Here is a 22,986-nt window from a genome sequence, read left to right on the forward strand (position 1 = left end):
ATTTTGAGAGTTCCAATACTCTGTTAAAATCCATTTTCTTTGATCTGTATTTAGATTATTTGCCATTATGTGTTGTCTGAATTATCTGAAAAGAAAACAGATTTGGGGGAGATCTATCTGTGAAAACTAGATCTGTGAAACTGGCTCAGTTGCCCTTCGCAACCAATCAGATTCCACCTTTCATTTTCCAAAGAGTCTGTCGGCACCAACTGTAGGAGAGAAGCTGCGAGATAAAGCATCGGCTTTAACATTCTTAGTAGCAGGTATGTAGGTAATAGAAAAATGAAACCGAGAAAAAAAAAGTGCCCATCTAGCTTGACGGGCATTCAAGCGCTTGGCAGCATCCAGATAGATCAAATTCTTATGATCTGTGAAAACCTGAATAGGAAATCTAGCGCCTTCTAAAAAATGACGCCAGTGTTCAAATGCAAGTTTAATAGCCAGCAACTCCCGATTTCCAACATCATAATTCAGTTCGGTATCCGAAATCATTTTCGAAAAGAAGGCACAAGGATGTACTCCACCCTTGTACTCCTGAGACAAAACTGCTCCGACCCCCACTGATGAAGCATCGACCTTGACCAAAAAAGGCTTGGTCTCATCAGGCTGCATAAGGATAGGGGCAGAACTGAAACTCTCCTTGAGATACTCAAACGCTTCAATGGCCTCAGTAGTCCACTGGGCCGTATTCACACCTTTCCTGGTGAGATCGGTTAGAGGTTTAACAATTACAGAAAAATTCTTAATGAATTTCCTGTAATAATTGGCAAACCCCAAAAATCTCTGTATAGATTTCAAACCAATAGGCCTAGACCATTCCTGCACCGCCTGAACCTTCACCGGGTCCATCTCAAAGCCCTCGCTGGAGACAATGTAGCCCAAAAAACTAATTCTCTGCACAGCGAACTCACATTTCTCCAGCTTAGCAAAGAGTGAATTATCACTCAATAACTGCAATACCTCACGTACGCTCCGCCAATGAGACTCCAGATCCGGCGAATAAATCAAAATGTCATCCAAATACACAACCACATTGTTACCGATCAGAGGTCTCAGGATGTCATTAATAAGGTTCTGAAAAACGCTGGTGCATTGGTAAGACCGAAAGGCATCACCAGATTCTCAAAATGACCTACCGGAGTGTTAAAAGCAGTCTTCCATTCGTCACCCTCCTTCACTCGTAACAAATTGTATGCCCCCCGGAGATCAATCTTAGAGAACCACTTGGCCCCCACTAACTGGTTAAACAAGTCAGGAATTAACGGCAATGGGTAGGAATTGCGTACGGTAATCTTATTAATTTCACTAAAATCCAGACACGGACGCAAACCCCCGTCTTTTTTTTTAACAAAGAAAAATCCAACTGCCACAGGCGACTTAGAAGGTTTAACGTGACCAGCGGCCAGGATAGTCTGTATGTATTCCTCCAAGGCCTTTCTTTCAGGGATAGTCAGATTAAATAAGCGACTCTTGGGAAGAGTAGCTCCAGGAACAAACTCAATGGTGCAATCATAGTCCCTATGAGGAGGTAAAACTTGCGACTCCTCCTCCGAAAAAACCCTCCAAAAATCTTGAATAGGTACAGGTAATTCCCCTTTTCCCACAGCCGCAATGCGACCATTACAACATTTATCATAGCATTTCAGACTCCAAGACTTAATCACATTAGTAGACCAGTCCAGTAAAGGATTGTGCAGTTTTAACCAAGGCAAGTCCAAAATTTCTTGGTGAAGACCATTGATAGTGAGGGGAAATGCAGTAACCTTGTGAGTAATACATTTCAAGGGAGTGTTATCAATTGCAATCACAGAAATAGGTGATGACAAAGGTTTGGATTTCAATTAAATTTTTTCCAAAAACCCTTTATCAATCACATTAAGTGTTGAACCACAATCCACAAATACCTGAAATTCAATCAAATTTTTCTGCAAAGTGGTACTCCCTGAAAGAAATACTCCTGCAGAGCGTAAACAAGCTATACGGGCGTAACTTACCTTTTTTTTTTCTTTACTTAAACGAAGCTCACAATATTTACTTAATCAAATGGTCAGCTTTACCACAATAAATACACAATCCCTCGGCGAATCTCCAGTCTCTTTCCTGAGAGCGGAGCGACATCGCCCCAACCTCCATCGGTTCTCCGCCGTCTGAGCAGATTTTCTGGGGACTAGGACCTGGCATTACCGGAGTCTTTACCTCATTCTGCCTAGATCTCAGCCTCCTATCCACACGAACAGCTAATTGCATGGCATCCTGCAGAGTCTCAGGTGCAGGGAATGCAATTAGCAAATCCTTAACCCTTTCACTCAGACCAGAAAGAAATAGACATTTCAGAGCAGGATCATTCCATCTGACTTCAGAAGCCCACCTTCTAAAGTGTGTGCAATAAGTCTCAGCATCATCTGACCCCTGATTCAAACGCCTGAGTTCTGCCTCAGCAGATGAGATTCGATCAGGATCGTCATATAATAGACCCATAGCAGAAAAAAACTCTTCTACCGACCTCAAACATGTATCATTAGGTTGAAGAGAAAAGGCCCACCCATGTGGTTCATTGCGCAAAAGTGACATAATAAAACCAGTGCTCTGTGATTCATTCCCAGAGGACCTCAGTCTCAAACGAAAATATAACAAACAAGCATTTTTAAAGGAAAAAAAATCTTGCTGTTTACCATAAAAAACATCAGGCAGTCCTACCTTGGGACCTTGGGTTCCACAAAATGCGCTCCAGAAGAGCTACTCACGTGTTGCTGGAGCTCTGCCACCTCCAGGGTTAACCCCTGCAAGCGTTGACCCAAATCCTGGATGGAAGCCATACTGATTCCCGTATTAATATTTCCTTAATTTTCTTTTTTTTTTTTTTGGCTGGATTTACAGTTATGATCTGCAACAAGAACTAAGCTGAATCCCTACGATGTAGCGGGCTGCCTGTTCCTAGCGAACAGACCCGCCTTAGTCCTCGGCTAGTCTCAATGAAGACCTATAGAATAAAGGGAAGGGGTCCCTAAAAGAACTAAAGATTGGAACAAAAAGGGACACTTCCTAAACAGAGAAAGTTGTTGCAGAAAACAAAATAAAAACTGACAAAAAGGTACTAGAGGTCCCAAAGGACCAAGCGAACTGAGAGATAGGCACCGAAGCACCAGGCTAGCAAAACAGTCAAACAACACTGAAGTCCAGCAAAGCCAAAAAGGCGGAGCTTGAATTTAAAGGCAGATGGTCACGTGACCGCAAAACACAAGATGGGAAAAAACAAACAGTAGGGTTCTAACATAAGCGGTGTTGGTTTATAATGTTAAATTGCTTTCATTATTTTGGTGCATATATCCTTGTGAGTGGAACACTGCGAAACTGTTTTGGTGGCAGGTGGTAGTAGATATACAAGGATATTCTGCCGTGACGGCGATAAGCCGCTGTGAATGAAGAGATAATGATGAAGTAATTTTCTTTCACCAAGTATAATAAACCACGGCTTGTTGCTCTATAAATGAATGTGATAACATTTTGCGAGTTACAGGCAGAAGAGCAACTGTATGTTCCCACTTAGCATACACACTTGTGTATGAAGAGCCCAGCCTTTGTGGCCTGGGACCAAAAACAAGGGTGGTGTGGAGTATATGTTTTGCTTGTTCGTCCATATATAATTGTGTGTCATTGCATTTTCTATCACTATTTTTAAATAATTCTAAGTAAAAGTTTTATTTTAATTACCCGGATTTTTTCCCCTTGGTTTGTCACATGCTTTTCCTCCCCCGGGATGGTCCTTATCCCCTCCCCTGGAGGTTTGTTGCTAAATCTCCAAAATCTATGACCGATCATAACTTCCCAAGGTCATAGAGCGGCGGTTCTGGCCCAATTGGATCCAGCTGGGCTCCCATTACACTTGTAGACCAAACACGGCTTTGCTACCTGGCTTCTATTAGCTGTTCTGTGTATCTCCCCACCCTGGGATGCTAGAATGGATCAAGACCCTGGAAGGCATCGGTCCGTTCCAGAGATCTCGAAAATGTAGCCGGTGTGTGGCTAGGACGTACGATATCTCCATATTCTCCTTGAATCTCCTTATGAAATCCTAGCTGATCAAACAGGAGGACTTCCTGTAGGTGCTTGGATACTAGTTAGTGTGGCTGGACCAACTGCTGAGCCATGAGGATTGTAAGCTGCCATTAAATCCCTACATCCTTCAGACATATAAATATGCATATTTGGTGCACTGAATAAAAAGGCCTGTATGTCTGAACCATATGACAAATGTTAAAGAAAATAATGGAATAATCTATGAAGCAGCATGAATAAAATAATACCAGAAACTCATCATTTTTCACATTGATAGGGATTTAGATTGTGAGCCCAAAGGGGAGGGAGGGGGTATATGATAAATACACATATAGGTGGGGATTTCAGGGAATAATAAACACATAGGCGGGGATTAGTAAGAAGATAGACGGTGATTTCTTGGCGTACGGGGGACTCCAATCCTGTACAAAGCCGAGTTGATAAAAACACATTTCTCTGCAATCAGACCTCTGCTATGGGCCATACAGGTAAGTATAAATATACTTTTCTATAACCTGTGTGCCCATAGTAGAGGTCTGATATCACCCAGGGGGGACAGATTCCCCTTAAAGGGTATCCCCAATATCGGCGCTTTTAGCCTGTCTTCAGGATATAAATGTCTGATAGCTGTGGATCCCATCACAGACCCGCACCTGCATGGAGAACAGGGGTCCTCTGACCCTTCTGTTGAGGCTGGCACATCTAGCAGGAGGTGGCCAGACACAACTTTATCCACTTCAATGGGTGATGCTGACACCCATAGGTGAGGGCCGCATGTATCAGACACTGCTTGTAGATATGACACAACTGTTGGTGTTGGCAATGCTACAGTAATCCATGTGGTGATGGCTCTATGATGATTATGTCACTAATCACAATGTCTCTGCTTCCATCACATAGGCGTCTGGAGGACTAGATCCCTTCAGATCATCCAGTTTATCACCTGAATGAACAACGAAGCATGAACGAGGACAGGAATGAGATTACCAGAAGAGTATTAAACCTCACCTTGGAGATCCTCTACCTGCTGAGCGGAGAGGTAAACTCTATGCTTTCGTCCTCTCTCTGTTGTGTCTATACTTGGTCTTCTATGTGTTGATGCATATATATATATACAGTACAGACCAAAAGTTTGGACACACCTTCTCATTTAAAGATTTTTCTGTATTTTCATGACTTTGAAAATTGTACATTCACACTGAAGGCATCAAAACTATGAATTAACACATGTGGAATTATATACTTAACAAAAAAGTGTGAAACAACTGAAAATATGTCTTATATTCTAGGTTCTTCAAAGTAGCCACCTTTTGCTTTGATGACTGCTTTGCACACTCTTGGCATTCTCTTGATGAGCTTCAAGAGGTAGTCACCGGAAATGGTCTTCCAACAATCTTGAAGGAGTTCCCAGAGATGCTTAGCACTTGTTGGCCCTTTTGCCTTCACTCTGCGGTCCAGCTCACCCCAAACCATCTCGATTGGGTTCAGGTCTGGTGACTGTGGAGGCCGGGTCATCTGGCGTAGCACCCCATCACTCTCCTTCTTGGTCAAATAGCCCTTACACAGCCTGGAGGTGTGTTTGGGGTCATTGTCCTGTTGAAAAATAAATGATGGTCCAACTAAACGCAAACCGGATGGAATAGCATGCTGCTGCAAGATCCTGTTGTAGCCATGCTGGTTCAGTATGCCTTCAATTTTGAATAAATCCCCGACAGTGTCACCAACAAAGCACCCCCACACCATCACACCTCCTCCTCCATGCTTCACGGTGGGAACCAGGCATGTAGAGTCCATCCGTTCACCTTTTCTGCGTCGCACAAAGACACGGTGGTTGGAACCAAAGATCTCAAATTTGGACTCATCAGACCAAAGCACAGATTTCCACTGGTCTAATGTCTATTCCTTGTGTTCTTTAGCCCAAACAAGTCTCTTCTGCTTGTTGCCTGTCCTTAGCAGTGGTTTCCTAGCAGCTATTTTACCATGAAGGCCTGCTGCACAAAGTCTCCTCTTAACAGCTGTTGTAGAGATGTGACTGCTGCTAGAACTCTGTGTGGCATTGACCTGGTCTCTAATCTGAGCTGCTGTTAACCTGCGATTTCTGAGGTTGGTGACTCGGATAAACTTATCCTCAGAAGCAGAGGTGACTCTTGGTCTTCCTTTCCTGGGGCGGTCCTCATGTGAGCCAGTTTCTTTGTAGCGCTTGATGGTTTTTGCAACTGCTCTTGGGGACACTTTCAAAGTTCTCCCAATTTTTCGGACTGACTGACCTTCATTTCTTAAAGTAATGATGGCCACTCGTTTTTCTTTACTTAGCTGCTTTTTTCTTGCCATAATACAAATTCTAACAGTCTATTCAGTAGGACTATCAGCTGTGTATCCACCAGACTTCTGCACAACACAACTGATGGTCCCAACCCCATTTATAAGGCAAGAAATCCCACTTATTAAACCTGACAGGGCACACCTGTGAAGTGAAAACCATTTCCGGTGACTACCTCTTGAAGCTCATCAAGAGAATGCCAAGAGTGTGCAAAGCAGTCATCAAAGCAAAAGGTGGCTACTTTGAAGAACCTAGAATATAAGACATATTTTCAGTTGTTTCACACTTTTTTGTTAAGTATATAATTCCACATGTGGTAATTCATAGTTTTGATGCCTTCAGTGTGAATGTACAATTTCCATAGTCATGAAAATACAGAAAAAGCTTTAAATGAGAAGGTGTGTCCAAACTTTTGGTCTGTACTGTATATATATATATATATATATATCACAGGTTTAGATCTACATTGAAGACTGATAACGGGGAGAACACTTGCCCCATCTAGTCTATCCTTATATTACAGAAATATAGGTATCCCAGGTTTATGGTCTCAAAGTGGATATTTCCCTTTACTCTTGATAGGGCAGATCCCACTCTCAGGTGCTATCATTGGACAGGAAGCCAAGAACACAAAATAAAAGGGCGCTTCCTCCCTCAATGTGCGTTCCTGTTCTTCTGATGGAGGAGCTTTGAGCACACGGCTGGAGCCGCTGGGAATCATGGCCCAATCGTAGGGTGTTCTATAGAAACCTCTAGTAAGAGTTGTAGTGAGTAAATTGGCCCAGATGGGCCCTAGAATGTTATCAGCTTGGAGAAATCTAGATTTCATGTCTCCAGTATCTACTGCCTCATGTTTGATATTCGGCCTGCAGCCTCATATTTGGTTTTTGGCCTGCTGCCTTGCTTGGGACCTGCAGCCTTAGGGTTATCTTTTGGCCTGCAGCCTCATGTCTGTTGTTTGGCTTGCCTGGGGTTTGGCCTGGCACCCCATGTGTGGTGTTTGGATTGCCTGAGGTTTGGCCTGGCACCCCATGTGTGGTGTTTGGCTTGCCTGCGGTTTGGCCTGGCACCCCATGTCTGTTGTTTGGCTTGCCTTGGGTTTGGCCTGGCACCCTATGTCTGGTGTTTGGCTTTCCTGGGGTTTGGCCTGGCACCCTGTGTGTGGTGTTTGGATTGCCTGCGGTTTGGCCTGGCTCCCTATGTGTGGTGTTTGGCTTGCCTGGGGTTTGGCCTGGCACCCCATGTGTGGTGTTTGGATTGCCTGGGGTTTGGCCTGGCACCCCATGTGTGGTGTTTGGATTGCCTGCGGTTTGGCCTGGCACCCCATGTGTGGTGTTTGGATTGCCTGTGGTTTGGCCTGGCACCCCATGTGTCGTGTTTGGATTGCCTGCGATTTGGCCTGGTACCCCATGTGTGGTGTTTGGCTTGCCTGCGGTTTGGCCTGGCACCCCATGTGTGGTGTTTGGCTTGCCTGGGGTTTGGCCTGGCACCCTATGTCTGGTGTTTGGCCTGGCACCCCGTGTGTGGTGTTTGGATTGCCTGCGGTTTGGCCTGGCACCCCATGTGTGGTGTTTGGATTGCCTGTGGTTTGGCCTGGCACCCCATGTCTGGTGATTGGCTTTCCTGGGGTTTGGCCTGGCACCCCATGTGTGGTGTTTGGATTGCCTGGGGTTTGGCCTGGCACCCTGTGTCTGGTGTTTAGCTTTCCTGGGGTATGGCCTGGCACCCCGTGTGTGGTGTTTGGATTGCCTGGGGTTTGGCCCGGCACCCCATGTGTGGTGTTTTGATTGCCTGAGGTTTGGCCTGGCACCCTGTGTCTGGTGTTTGGCTTTCCTGGGGTTTGGCCTGGCACCCCGTGTGTGGTGTTTGGATTGCCTGGGGTTTGGCCTGGCACCCCGTGTGTGGTGTTTGGATTGCCTGGGGTTTGGCCTGGCACCCCATGTCTGGTGTTTGGATTGCCTGGGGTTTGGCCTGGCACCCCATGTCTGGTGTTTGGATTGCCTGGGGTTTGGCCTGGCACCCCATGTGTGGTGTTTGGATTGCCTGCGGTTTGGCCTGGCACCCCATGTGTGGTGTTTGGATTGCCTGCGGTTTAGCCTGGCACCCCATGTGTGGTGTTTGGATTGCCTGCGGTTTGGCCTGGCACCCCATGTGTGGTGTTTGGCTTGCCTGCGGTTTGGCCTGGCACCCCATGTGTGGTGTTTGGCTTGCCTGGGGTTTGGCCTGGCACCCTATGTCTGGTGTTTGGCCTGGCACCCCATGTGTGGTGTTTGGCTTGCCTGGGGTTTGGCCTGGCACCCTATGTCTGGTGTTTGGCCTGGCACCCCGTGTGTGGTGTTTGGATTGCCTGCGGTTTGGCCTGGCACCCCATGTGTGGTGTTTGGATTGCCTGTGGTTTGGCCTGGCACCCCATGTCTGGTGTTTGGATTGCCTGGGGTTTGGCCTGGCACCCCATGTCTGGTGATTGGCTTTCCTGGGGTTTGGCCTGGCACCCCATGTGTGGTGTTTGGATTGCCTTGGGTTTGGCCTGGCACCCTGTGTCTGGTGTTTGGCTTTCCTGGGGTAAGGCCTGGCACCCCGTGTGTGGTGTTTGGATTGCCTGGGGTTTGGCCCGGCACCCCATGTGTGGTGTTTGGATTGCCTGGGGTTTGGCCTGGCACCCTGTGTGTGGTGTTTGGCTTTCCTGGGGGAAGGCCTGGCACCCCGTGTGTGGTGTTTGGATTGCCTGGGGTTTGGCCCGGCACCCCATGTGTGGTGTTTGGATTGCCTGGGGTTTGGCCTGGCACCCTGTGTGTGGTGTTTGGCTTTCCTGGGGTATGGCCCGGCACCCCGTGTGTGGTGTTTGGATTGCCTGGGGTTTGGCCCGGCACCCCATGTGTGGTGTTTGGATTGCCTGGGGTTTGGCCTGGCACCCCATGTCTGGTGATTGGCTTTCCTGGGGTTTGGCCTGGCACCCCATGTGTGGTGTTTGGATTGCCTTGGGTTTGGCCTGGCACCCTGTGTCTGGTGTTTGGCTTTCCTGGGGTAAGGCCTGGCACCCCGTGTGTGGTGTTTGGATTGCCTGGGGTTTGGCCCGGCACCCCATGTGTGGTGTTTGGATTGCCTGGGGTTTGGCCTGGCACCCTGTGTGTGGTGTTTGGCTTTCCTGGGGTAAGGCCTGGCACCCCGTGTGTGGTGTTTGGATTGCCTGGGGTTTGGCCCGGCACCCCATGTGTGGTGTTTGGATTGCCTGGGGTTTGGCCTGGCACCCTGTGTGTGGTGTTTGGCTTTCCTGGGGTATGGCCCGGCACCCCGTGTGTGGTGTTTGGATTGCCTGGGGTTTGGCCCGGCACCCCATGTGTGGTGTTTGGATTGCCTGGGGTTTGGCCTGGCACCCTGTGTCTGGTGTTTGGCTTTCCTGGGGTATGGCCTGGCACCCCGTGTGTAGTGTTTGGATTGCCTGGGGTTTGGCCTGGCACCCCGTGTGTGGTGTTTGGATTGCCTGTGGTTTGGCCTGGCACCCCATGTCTGGTGTTTGGATTGCCTGGGGTTTGGCCCGGCACCCCATGTGTGGTGTTTGGATTGCCTGGGGTTTGGCCTGGCACCCCATGTGTGGTGTTTGGATTGCCTGGGGTTTGGCCTGGCACCCCATGTGTGGTGTTTGGATTGCCTGGGGTTTGGCCTGGCACCCCATGTCTGGTATTTGGCTTTCCTGGGGTTTGGCCTGGCACCCCATGTGTGGTGTTTGGATTGCCTGGGGTTTGGCCTGGCACCCCATGTGTGGTGTTTGGATTGCCTGGGGTTTGGCCTGGCACCCCATGTGTGGTGTTTGGATTGCCTGGGGTTTGGCCTGGCACCCCATGTCTGGTATTTGGCTTTCCTGGGGTTTGGCCTGGCACCCCATGTGTGGTGTTTGGATTGCCTGGGGTTTGGCCTGGCACCCCATGTGTGGTGTTTGGATTGCCTGGGGTTTGGCCTGGCACCCCGTGTCTGGTGATTGGCCTTCCGTCTCTGGTCTTTTTTTTCCTACTGCCTCGTGTTATGGCGTGGTGTGGCCTGTGACCTCATGGCCTTGTATGACCTTCAGTGGTATGCATTAGCTAACCAGCTGACTTGTGGCTTTGTAGGTTTGTCGTTTTCGCTACTGCCTCACAACATGATTTTTTGTAAGTGGTTCTTTCTACTTTAAAACTTCATTGTCCGTTTGCTTGTGGCCCAACGCAGCGGAGCCTGGTGAACAAAAAATTCTAGATGATAACGGGGGTCTGTTGTAATTCTATCAAATATCAACCCTTCACGAAATATGACTTGCATAGTCTTCATACGTCACCAGCCCGCATCTTTCCAGGCAGATGATGGCTGATTTAATCAGTCTCATCTGCCTCTAACAGCAGCTGGTGGAGCTCTTAACCTGTTAAATGCCACTGTCAAGCTCTGACTGCTCTTGCTGTTTTTGGAAAATTGCGCCACAAGCAAAGTTTTTTTTTTTTTTTTTTTTTTTTTTACAAATTTCTGCATTTTTTCACCACTTAAATAGAAAACTACCATGTTTGGTATCTGTGTACTCGTACTGACCTGGAGAATCATTGCCAGGTCAGTTTTACTGTATGCAGAACATTGTAAATTTAAAAAAAAAGTGAAATTACAATTTTTTTTTGCAATTTTAACATGCTTGGAATTTTTTTCCCCACTTTCCAGTGCATCACATGATAAAATGGATTGTGTCATTCAAAAGTACAACTCGTCCCACAAAAAACAAGTCTCCATACCGCTATGAGGACGGAAAAATAAAAAAGTTATGGCTCTTGGAAGAACGGGAGGAAAAAACGAAAACATGGAAAATCGCCAAGCGTGAAGGTTTGAAGGAGGAGGCCAGTCGGTTCTATCCTTAATAAAAGACAGTTGTCACAATACTTTAGCAGGATTTCCCAGGGCAATAGGCTCCTTCCCTGCCCCTCAAGTTAGGAGGACCCTAGGCTATCCCTGTTCCCCAGATTACCCCTGATGGTGGAGATGCTGGCGTCTCGTACCTTTCTGTGCTCCTATATACATGCTGATCTTTTTTCTCCCCCACCCAGGAAGGTATGGGACAGAAGTGTACAGGTAACACAAACCTGACAGACTGGGGAAACAGACAGAGATAAAAGAAATCTGCAATCATGCAACCACTCTCACAAAACAACCAAGTGGAAATCTAGGGAACAGTAGGAGGGGCAAACCAAATGGGTAAAGGATTAGGATAAACGCACAATACCAAATCCACGCAGATATCTCCCGAAACAACACCAACCGGCTGCTACTAATTCAGACTACTCCTTCAACACTAAACCAGGAAGTTGTAAACTATCACCAGCAATTCCCTAGTGCAAGAGGTGAGCAATTATACCTGAGGGGAGTGGCCAACACAGAACAGCTGAGATAATTCAGGAGAGCTCCAGAAGATAGACCGAACTGATTAACCCTTGCAATAAAAGAGCAAGGAAAACCTGCACTGCTATTAAGAAGGTGAAGCAGATCTAATACGTGCAGGGGTTTGTGTAACCAGACGCCACGATCTTCTGGCCCCTCTCTGTCCCGGTATCCCCGTGACAGCAGTCCTGCAGGGAAGCCAATATATTATCAGATTTCTAGTCTATCCCTCTTACTTGGACACACATATTGCATTAAGTGAAACCATTATAAGCCCAGTCCTTCCTCCGAAGTCTGGATTCAGAGTGTGAACTTGTCAGCATTTACATTGGTAAAACATCAGTCCCAGTTCATCCTGGAGTCAAAAAGATGGAGAAGATTGTGTGTCCATGTCCCAGTGAATCTTCCTATTTGGAGCTGTATGACTTACATGGATACTTTCACCAGATCTAGTGTAACCAAGCCCCGTGAGTCCTCCTAGTTAGAGTTGAAGGGTCTGTTCACACATCATGATTTTTGATGTGTTTTTTTGTACATTTTCCGCTGCATTTTACAGTATCAGCAAAGTCTATGAGATTCCAGAAATCTAATGCACCCATCATGGTATTTTTTTGTACAGGATTTTGTGCTTTGCATGTTTTTTTGGAAAATAATGCATGTCACTTCTTTCAGCATTGGAAGTAATGGGTGGTGAAAAAACATGCTGAAAAAACTGCTCCAAATCCGCAGAAATATAACAGAAGAATTCAGCACTCTGAAATGTCATGCAGAAAATAAGTTTATTAAATGTAACGTTTCAGCCTATAATGGCCGTCCTCAGAACTACAGAAAACATAAACCGGTAAAGATACCGTACATAATCAGTCAGAAAAAAACACAGTCTGTGGTAACATACAAATAAAATCCAAATAATAATGTCATCAATACATCATAGTCATATTTAAATATTAAAGGACATATGTAGTTTGTGCCGGTCTATAATTACAAAGTGTCACCAGACAACATTAATCCTCAGGTAATTAATCGCTACCAGACCAACAATAGTCAAAAGAGAGAAAGAAAAAACCTTTATCAGAATATGGCTGCGTGGATGAAGATTGAACTTTGTATTTCCTTCCAGCCGATCAGTATGGCGATGAGATAAATGACACCGCTTACACTACGGAGAAGAGAGGAGAACTTACCAGGAAATCTATTATAAGAAGAAACCCATAAAACAAATGTGGCGCTGTGGAGAATGGCGCCTCTGTGCCCCAAGAATGGCCATTCTTCTGTTATAAGAGACAAAAGGACAGTGAATAAAGCGCACCCAAAAACACACCAAAAACCAAACAAAAAAGCAAGAAAAATCCTCAACAACCTCCTGGCAAGAGATCAGGTTTTGCTGCTGAAAACAAAACGCTGAAAAAACCATGATGTGTGAACATAGCCGAAGGAAGGGAACATTAAAATGAAATTATTGAAGTCATGAAACAAATAGATTACATTGAGTTTGAGACCATTAACCCCTTTAACCACCTTGGCTTTTTCCATTTTTGCGTTTTCGTTTTTTGCTGCCTGTTTTCACAGAGCCATAAGTTTTTTATTTTTCTGTCAATATGGCCATGTAAGGGCTTGTTTTTTTTTGCAGGATGAGTTGTACTTTTGAGCGACATCATTGGTTTTACCAGATCGTGTACTGGAAAACGGGAAAATTCAAATTGTGGTGAAATTCCAAAAAAACTTTTTTTTTTTACCATGTTCACTAAATGCTAAAACGGACCTGTCATTATGCTTCTCCAGGTTATTAGGCGTTCATAGATGCCAAACATGTATAGGTGCTTTTTTATTTAAGTGGTAAAGAAAAAATCTAAAATTTGCAAAAAAAAAAAAAATCCCCATTTTCCGAGACCCCTAGCGTCTCCATTTTTCGGGATCTGGGGCCGGGTGAGGGCTTATTTCTTGTGCGTCGAGCTGATGTTTTGGGATAGATCCAATGTTTTGATCGCTTATTGTTGCATTTTATTGCATTGTTGTGGCTACCAAAAAAACGTAATTCTGGCGTTTTAATTTCTTTTCTCGTTAAGCCGTTTACTGATCGGATCAATTTTTCTGATATATTGATAGATCGGGCGATTCTGAACGCGGCAATGCCAAACGTGTATATTTGATTTTTGTTTTATTGTTTTATTTTGAATGGGGCGAAAGGGGGGTGATTTAAACTTATATTTTTTTAATTTTTTTTTAACATTTTTAAAAATATATTTTTTACTTTACACTCACTGGTGGCTTCAATAGTTTTCATGGGAGACTAGAAGCTGCAATCATCCGATCGCCGGTGCTACACGTAGGACTGCAGCCATGCTGTGTGTAGCAGAAATGCTCACTTGCTATGAACTCTGACCGCTGGTGGCAATCATAGCATCCCGGCAATGACAACCAAAGGGGTCTCCTGCCTACCCCGGGATGTTATGCCAACCCATTGCCGACTTGCTTTCATGTGACCAGGGCGCCGATGGGCGGGATTAGTGACGCCCTTTTGGCGCGATCATGATAAATGCCGCTATCGGGGATTGACAGCGGCATTTAACATGTTCACAGCTGCGGGTTGATTGCGATTCCCCCCCGCGGCTGTTGGGGGCTCATGTTGGCTGTACAGATCAGCTGTCATGTGCCGGGAAAGATGCGGGCTCAGCGCCGACACTTTATACTCTGACGATATGTTAATCTCTCTAAGGCTGTGTGCCCACTATGCATTTTTTAAGCGTTTCCGCAGCGGCAATTCCGCCGCAGAAACGCATAAAAAATGCTTGGTGCTGTGCACACGCTGCGGAAATTTCCGCTGCGGATTTTCATTGTGGAAAAATCCGCAACACTGCCAATTATTTTGCGTAATCGCGGCATTTTCCCCACCATTGACTTGCATTGAATCGCTTAATATCGGCATGACTACATGTGCACATGCGGATATTAAGCGATTCAATGTGCGGATGGTACCCGGGTCTGGAGAAGAGGAGACTCTCCTCCAGACCCGGGTATCATAGAAACTGTAAAAAAAAAGAATTTAAAATAAAAAAATACATTATACTCACCTTCTGATGGCCCCCGGTCTCCTTAGTGATGCGTCCTGGCTCCCCGGCAGCTTGCAATGATCGGCGGTCGCTTGACTTGTCACATGACTAAATGATGTCATGGAAGGTCCTTTTACACAACCGCGAGACACTGGGGAGACTGGACGCATCGGATAAGGAGACTAGGGGCCATCAGAAGGTAAGTATAATGGGTTTTTTTCTTTTTTTTTTTCACCATTTTTATTCTTTTTTTTTAAACTAACTTGGTCACACTATATATGCCGGTTGCCGGTTCCTTAATTTTTCATAGTGTGACCAAGTTGTCAAGCACTTTCCCAGTGATGCTAAAATCGCTTGTCAACCCACATGCGGAAATGCAAGTGAAGAACGCTTGACATCCGCAAGTCCCTGGCAGGAAAAACGCATGTACAATCCGCACACGCAATCCGCATGCACAATCCACATGCACAATCCGCATGTACAATCCGCATGCACAATCCACATGCACAATCCGCATGTACAATCCGCATGCACAATCCACATGTACAATCTGCATGTACAATCCGCACGCGCAATCCGCATGTACAATCCGCACACGCAATCCTAATGCACAATCCACATGTACAATCCGCATGTACAATCCGCACGCGCAATCCGCATGTACAATCCGCACACGCAATCCACATGTACAATCCACATGTACAATCCGCATGTACAATCCGCATGTACAATCCGCATGTACAATCCGCATGTACAATCCGCAAGTACAATCCGCATGTACAATCCGCATGTACAATCCGCATGTACAATCCGCATGCGTTTTTTCTGCCAGTGAGATGCAGAAACGCTCAGGAAAAATCCGGAGCATTTCTGCATCGTGGGCACATAGCCTGACAGACCTAATAAATTCACTAGCTGTCGTCTCAGAAACCATACAAACATTCACAAAAACCTCATTATGCAAAATAAACTCAGAGAAATCCAAAATACTAAGTTTCTTCTTGAATCAGAAACAAGAAAAAGAATTAAGAAATAAATATAACTTTAAATGGGAAGAAAACCACATTCTTGGGCACACAGATCACAAACCCAGGTCCTGCAATGATAAAGGACAAGTACACAGAATGTATAAAGCCCCCGTCTCACATAGCGAGATCGCTGCTGAGTCACAAGTTTTGTGACGCAACAGCGACCTCACCAGCGATGTCGCAATGTGTGACACTTTGCAGCGATCAGGCCCCTGCTGTGAGGTCGCTGATCGCTGCAAAATGTCCTGGACCTTTTTTTGGTCTTTGCCCTCCCGCTGGTCAGCACATATCGCTGTGTGTGACCAGCGGGACCAGCGATCAGGCTGGTAACCATGATAAACAGCGGGTTACTAGGGGCACACGCGCACTTAGTAACCCGCTGTTTATCATGGTTACCACTCTGCTACGGAGAGCGGGAGGTTACCGCTCACTGTAGCAGAGTGGTAACCATGATAAACAGCGGGTTACTAGGGGCACACGCACACTTAGTAACCTGCTGTTTATCATGGTTACCAGCCTGCTCCTCCTTCAGCAGCAGGCTGGTAACCAGGGGCAGGACATCGTGGAAAGATTCCTTCCATGATGTCGCTGCTCCCCTGATCGCTGGTGAGCCTTCCTGTTTGACAGCTCACAAGCGATCACTTAGCGACGCAGCAACGATCCCTGACAGGTCGTATCGTTGTCGGGATCGCTGGTGCGTAGTTATGTGAGACAGTACCTTTAGACCATCCGAGAGGAATTAACATACCGATCCAACTGCGAACTAAGAGCGGGATAGGAAAGCACTTTATACAAAATACAAAATGTTTATTCTACAATGAATATTCTAGATATTCCGCACGATCCCCCGATCATTCCGGTCACCAGGTTAAGAAACTACAAATGTCCAGATTTATATGGAAAAATAAGACGCCAGAATATCAAAACACATTCTGTGTAAAAGCAAAAGACGAGGTGGCGTGGGATCACCCAACCTTACAGGATATTACTCACCCAACGGGACAAACCAGACACAAAAATGGTTTCTCCAATCATGGGAATCAGGCTGGTTAGGAATAAAGCCACGACAACCTCCGTCTCACATCTCTAATTCAGGCTCTTATTCTTCATACAAGCTTCCCCACACTTACAGCCTCAGTGTAAGAGTGGAAAAAATTACATCTTACCTGTAAGGATAAAGTATCTAAGATTAATCCTCCTAATATACCAAACATATTCTTAGAAATTACCATTCCGAAAATGTCCATAAACCAATGGGCATCATCTGGAATAGCTCGCCTATCAGACATCCTACAGGACCCCAAATCTGGACAATTACAAAGCTTTTACTCTTAAAAGTGACTTCTACACCCCTGATTCAGATCTGTATAAATATAAAAAATAGAGAAATACAAAACTAAAATCCCCCCTTACTTTCCCCAGAACAATCTCAGTTCTTCTAGAGAATGCAAAAAATAAAAACATATGGAGAACTAGATCAATCTATCAATGGTTCAATGATGACATAAACATTTCAAAGAACATAAATATACTTAAATGGGAAAGAGACCTGAATATTTCATGTCTCATTGAAAGATGGTCTCAAAAGTATGCTGCGTCCAAAGCGCTTCTAAGTCTGAATCATGGGCACAGAGCCTAACATTTTTTAAAAAATGGCGTGGGCTCCCTCGTCATTTTCATAGCCAGCAGAGGGAAAGCCGACCACTGGGGGCTGATATTAGTAGCCGGGGATGGGGCCATTAGCCAAAAATGTTCCCTGGCTATTAATAACAGCCCACAGCTGTTTGCTTAGCCTTTACTATCTAGATTACAGGGGTCCCCAGAAAGAAATTGACGTAGGGTCCCCCTATAAAATCTAACCAGAAAAGGCTAAACAGACAGCTGCGGGCTCATATTAATAGCCAGAGAAGGGGCCATGGATACTAGCCCCCCCCCCCCCCCCCCGCGGCTAGTAATATCACCCCTCAGCAGTCCCAGAAATGGCGCATCCATAAGATGCGCCAAATCTGGCACTTAGCCTCCGCTCTTTCCACTGCTGTGTAGCGGTGGGGTAATGGGGTTGGGGTTATGTCAGCCTTGTATTAGCGGCTGACATGAAGCCCTGATTAGTAATAGAGAGGCGTCTATAAGATGCCCCCATTACTATCCGCGTAGTAAAGTTTATGCCGCTTTTTCAATAAAAGACACCGACAGAATAAAGTATTTTATTTAAATAAAATGACACACGGGTTTAATAATTTTTTTATTATACGCCGAGTCCCCGAATCCCTTGATCTTCTGTAAAACAAAAAATACAGAAAAAAACACCATATCCCTCACCTGTCCGCCTTCATGATGTAATCCAGATTGTCCCTCGGCGATCCGGGTCACTTCTACAGCAGTGATATCAACAATCACTGCTGTAGAAGACAGCAATGTACAGTGACAGGAGTGTAAAATCACTCCTGTCAGTATACATTGCTTCTGCAGGAGTGAGGTCACTTGGGTTCATCAGCTGATCAGCCCCGTTGACCTCATACTGCATCAGTGATTCGTGGGAACATTCTCAGGAATGTTCTCACGCAGCATCGGTGCCATAAAGTGAGGTCACTTGAGCTCAGGTCCTGGCAGCGCAGCGATGTACACTGATGGGAGCGAGCCTGCTCCTGGCAGTGTACCACCTGCCGCCGGGCTGAACTCATCACTGGGGACATCACGAGGACCAGGAGGACACCGGGGAGTGCCGGACAGGTGACAGTAGTGTTTTCTTTTTTTACACTCCGCACAGCCCCGGCTCGGCTGAGGACACTACTACTCCCCTCAGCCGCACCGCTCTCGCTGCTATCACCGGTACCGGCGGCCGGATGATGGGAGTAGTAGTTCTCCCCAGCCGACCCCGGTACCACTCTATGTCCGTTTTTGCAGCGTTTCTCGCCCATTGACTTTAATTGAACCGCAGCAAATCCGCAGGTATAATATTATATCTGCGGATTTGCTGCGGTTCAATTAAAGTTGATGGGCGGGAAACGCTACATAGAAATGACATGCTGCGTGTTTTTCCGAAATGACAATCCTGAGCGGAAATTTCAGCATCATGTGCACAGCACATCAGGATTGCCATCGCATTAGCTGGCTGACCGATTACCAAGCGTTTTTGATGCATTTCCGCATGGAAAAAACGCTGCGAAAACGCATCAAAAATGCTATGTGTGCACTTAACCTAAGGAAGAAATGACAACCTGTGTAATTGCTTGTCTATATCGGAAGCCAGTCCACTAGGTGGCAATATTCTCTGTATATTCTGTTAAATACTTCTGATTTCTTTCTTCACATGTGAATATATCGGATTGAAGTTAAGCACTATGCACTTTATTCTAACTGATCTAATTTACTTATAAATCATGATATATCGTTTGTGAAACTACATTTGGAGCCCATATCGACTTTCCATTTAATAGGTTTTTTTTCCAGCATTTATGTAATATATTAATGTTGTTCTAGTAACATTTACACTCCGATGCTCTTATATCCAACCACAGCCATGCTGCATAATATGTTTCTGAATTGCACCACTTCGTAGTTTTGATTTTATTTTGTATTGTTGTCTTTTGTCTTAATAAAGTTTGAAATATTTTCTGATAGGATTATATCATTCACCTATGACTACAGTAGATGACGTGGTAGAGGGGGTAGTCACCAGTAAATGTCATTTTAACATTGTCCTACCTTATGTGACCATGTGATGTGTGTGACATGATCATACTCATACTGTTTCATTTATGAAGGAGGGATTGTGAAAGTCACAAAGCCTATGCGGTCAGTGCAAGAACTGCCAAAAATTAGAAGGAAGTAGGACTCTGATACACCATGTATTAGACATAAAGGAGGCCTCATACACATTTTGTTAAAATTGTTAGGTAGTAGGACTCCTAGATTCATAAAGCATATGCACTAAGTGCAACGGCTGCCTAAAATTAGAAGGAGGGTCTGCAATACACCCTGGAAGACACGTAGAGAAGGGCCTCAGAAAACATTTTTTCCCCATTTTTAAGGAGTGAGAGTCTTAGACTGGTAAAGCCTACGCACAAGGGCTGAAAAACATTTTCCCTTATCCGAGGGGGAAAACTTTTCCAGATGGGTGGTGACCATTGCTACCATTTTGAAGTTGGCCATTTTGGATCCAACTTTATTTTTTTCAATGGGAAGAGGGTCATGTGACACATCAAACTTATTGAGAATTTCATAAGAAAAACAATGGTGTGCTTGGTATTAATGTAACTTTATTCTTTCATTAGTTTTTTAAAAGTTAATGACCACTTATAAAATGTGTTCAAAGTGCTGCCCATTGTGTTGGATTGTCAATGCAACCCTCTTCTCCCACTCTTGACACACTGATAGCAACACCGCAGAAGAGATGCTAGCACAGGCTTCAAGTATCCATTATTTCAGATGCTGCACATCTCGCATCTTGATGGTATGGTGTGGTATATGGGGTACAAATATAGTAGGGCCATTCTTCATCAATGGAAACCTCAATGCCACTGGATATCTGAAATTGCTCCATGATGATGTGTTGCCCTCTTTATGCACTGAAGATGGCACGTTCCCTGAGTTTTTCCAACAAGGTGGTCACCACCACATTATGGGTGTCAGGTCCGAGCATTCCTACATGAACAGTTTCCTGGAAAGAGGATTGGTCATCGTAGGCCAGTTGAATGGCCACCAAGGTCTACCGATCTGACCCCCTTAGACTTTTATCTTTGGGGTCATCTGAAGGCAATTGTCTAAGCTGTGAAGATACGAGATGTGCAACATCAAGAGTGGGAGAAGAGGGTTGCATTGACAATCCAACACAATGGGCAGCACTTTGAACACATTTTATAAGTGGTCATAACTAATGAAAGAATAAAGTTACGTTAAAACCAAACACACCATTGTTTTTCTTATGAAATTCTCAATAAGTTTGATGTGTCACATGACCCTCTTCCTATTGAAAAAAATAAAGTTGGATCCAAAATGGCCGACTTCAAAATGGTCGCCATGGTCACCACCCATCTGGAAAAGTTTTCCTCCTCCCATATACTAATGTGTCACAAACAGGAAGTTGATATCACAAACCATTCCTATTTAATTTAGGTGTATCCATATAAATGGCCCACCCGGTATATACACTGCTCAAAAAAATAAAGGGACCCCTGAAATAACACATCCTAGATCTAAATGAATGAAATCTTCTCATTGAATACTTTGTTCTGTACAAAGTAGAATGTGCTGACAACAAAATCACACAAAAATCAATAATGGAAATCAATTTATTAACCAATGGAGGCCTGGATTTGGAGTCACCCCCAAAATTAAAGTGGAAAAACACACTACAGGCTGATCCAACTTTGATGTAATGTCCTTAAAACAAGTCACAATGAGGCTCAGTATTGTGTGTGGCCTCCACGTGCCTGTATGACCTCCCTACAACGCCTGGGCATGCTCCTGATGAGGCTGAGTATTGTGTGTGGCCTCCACGTGCCTGTATGACCTCCCTACAATGCCTGGACATGCTCCTGATGAGGCTGAGTATTGTGTGTGGCCTCCACGTGCCTGTATGACCTCCCTACAATGCCTGGGCATGCTCCTGATGAGGCTGAGTATTGTGTGTGTGTGGCCTCCACGTGCCTGTATGACCTCCCTACAACGCCTGGGCATGCTCCTGATGAGGCTGAGTATTGTGTGTGTGTGGCCTCAACGTGCCTGTATGACCTCCCTACAACGCCTGGGCATGCTCCTGATGAGGCTGAGTATTGTGTGTGGCCTCCACGTGCCTGTATGACCTCCCTACAACGCCTGGGCATGCTCCTGATGAGGCTGAGTATTGTGTGCGGCCTCCACGTGCCTGTATGACCTCCCTACAACACCTGGGCATGCTCCTGATGAGGCTGAGTATTGTGTGTGGCCTCCACGTGCCTGTATGACCTCCCTACAATGCCTGGGCATGCTCCTGATGAGGCTGAGTATTGTGTGTGGCCTCCACGTGCCTGTATGACCTCCCTACAATGCCTGGGCATGCTCCTGATGAGGCTGAGTATTGTGTGTGGCCTCAACGTGCCTGTATGACCTCCTTACAACGCCTGGGCATGCTCCTGATGAGGCTGAGTATTGTGTGTGGCCTCCACGTGCCTGTATGACCTCCCTACAACGCCTGGGCATGCTCCTGATGAGGCTGAGTATTGTGTGTGTCCTCCACGTGCCTGTATGACCTCCCTACAACGCCTGGGCATGCTCCTGATGAGGTTGCGGATGGTCTCCTGTGGGATCTCCTCCCAGACCTGGACTAAAGCATCCGCCAACTCGTGGACAGTCTGTGGTGCAACGTGACGTTGGTGGATGGAGCGAGACATGATGTCCCAGATGTGCTCAATCGGATTCAGGTCTGGGGAACGGGCGGGCCAGTCCATAGCTTCAATGCCTTCATCTTGCAGGAACTGCTGACACACTCCAGCCACATGAGATCTGACATTGTCCTGCATTAGGAGGAACCCAGGGCCAACCGCACCAGCATATGGTCTCACAAGGGGTCTGAGGATCTCATCTCGGTACCTAATGGCAGTCAGGCTACCTGTGACGAGCACAGGGAGGGGTGTGCGGCCCTCCAAAGAAATGCCACCCCACACCATTACTGACCCACTGCCAAACCGGTCATGCTGAAGGATGCTGCTGGCAGCAGATCGCTCTCCACGGCATCTCCAGACTCTGTCACGTCTATCACATGTGCTCAGTGTGGACCTGCTTTCATCTGTGAAGAGCACAGTGGCGACTTTGCCAATCCTGGTGTTCTGTGGCAAATGTCAAGCATCCTGCACGGTGTTGGGCTGTGAGCACAACCCCCATCTGTGGACGTCGGGCCCTCATACCACCCTCATGGAGTCGGTTTCTAACCGTTTGTGCAGACACATGCACATTTGTGGCCTGCTGGAGGTCATTTTGCAGGGCTCTGGCAGTGTTCCTCCTATTCCTCCTTGCACAAAGGCGGAGGTAGCGGTCCTGCTGCTGGGTTGTTGCCCTCCTACGGCCCCTTCCACATCTCCTGGTGTACTGGCCTGTCTCCTGGTTAGCGCCTCCAGCCTCTGGACACTATGCTGACAGACACAGCAAACCTTCTTGCCACAGCTCG

The 22,986-nt window shown here is 46.0% G+C and overlaps 1 protein-coding gene across 1 annotated transcript in view; it reads left to right on the forward strand.

Annotated features, from left to right (window-relative positions):
* Nucleotides 1-22,986, forward strand: part of LOC141164549 (uncharacterized) — a 160,990-nt gene that overhangs the window by 8,257 nt on the left and 129,747 nt on the right. The window contains exon 2 of the mRNA XM_073649932.1: nt 4,957-5,095. Coding sequence (XP_073506033.1) covers nt 5,018-5,095 — 78 coding nt within the window. The 5' untranslated portion in view covers nt 4,957-5,017. The remainder of the gene's footprint in view (nt 1-4,956; nt 5,096-22,986) is intronic.

The sequence above is a fragment of the Phyllobates terribilis genome, unplaced genomic scaffold (genome assembly GCF_046119375.1).
Source record: "Phyllobates terribilis strain yellow unplaced genomic scaffold, ASM4611937v1 Scaffold_1__5_contigs__length_1240528914, whole genome shotgun sequence".
NCBI classification, from domain to species: Eukaryota; Metazoa; Chordata; class Amphibia; order Anura; family Dendrobatidae; genus Phyllobates; species Phyllobates terribilis.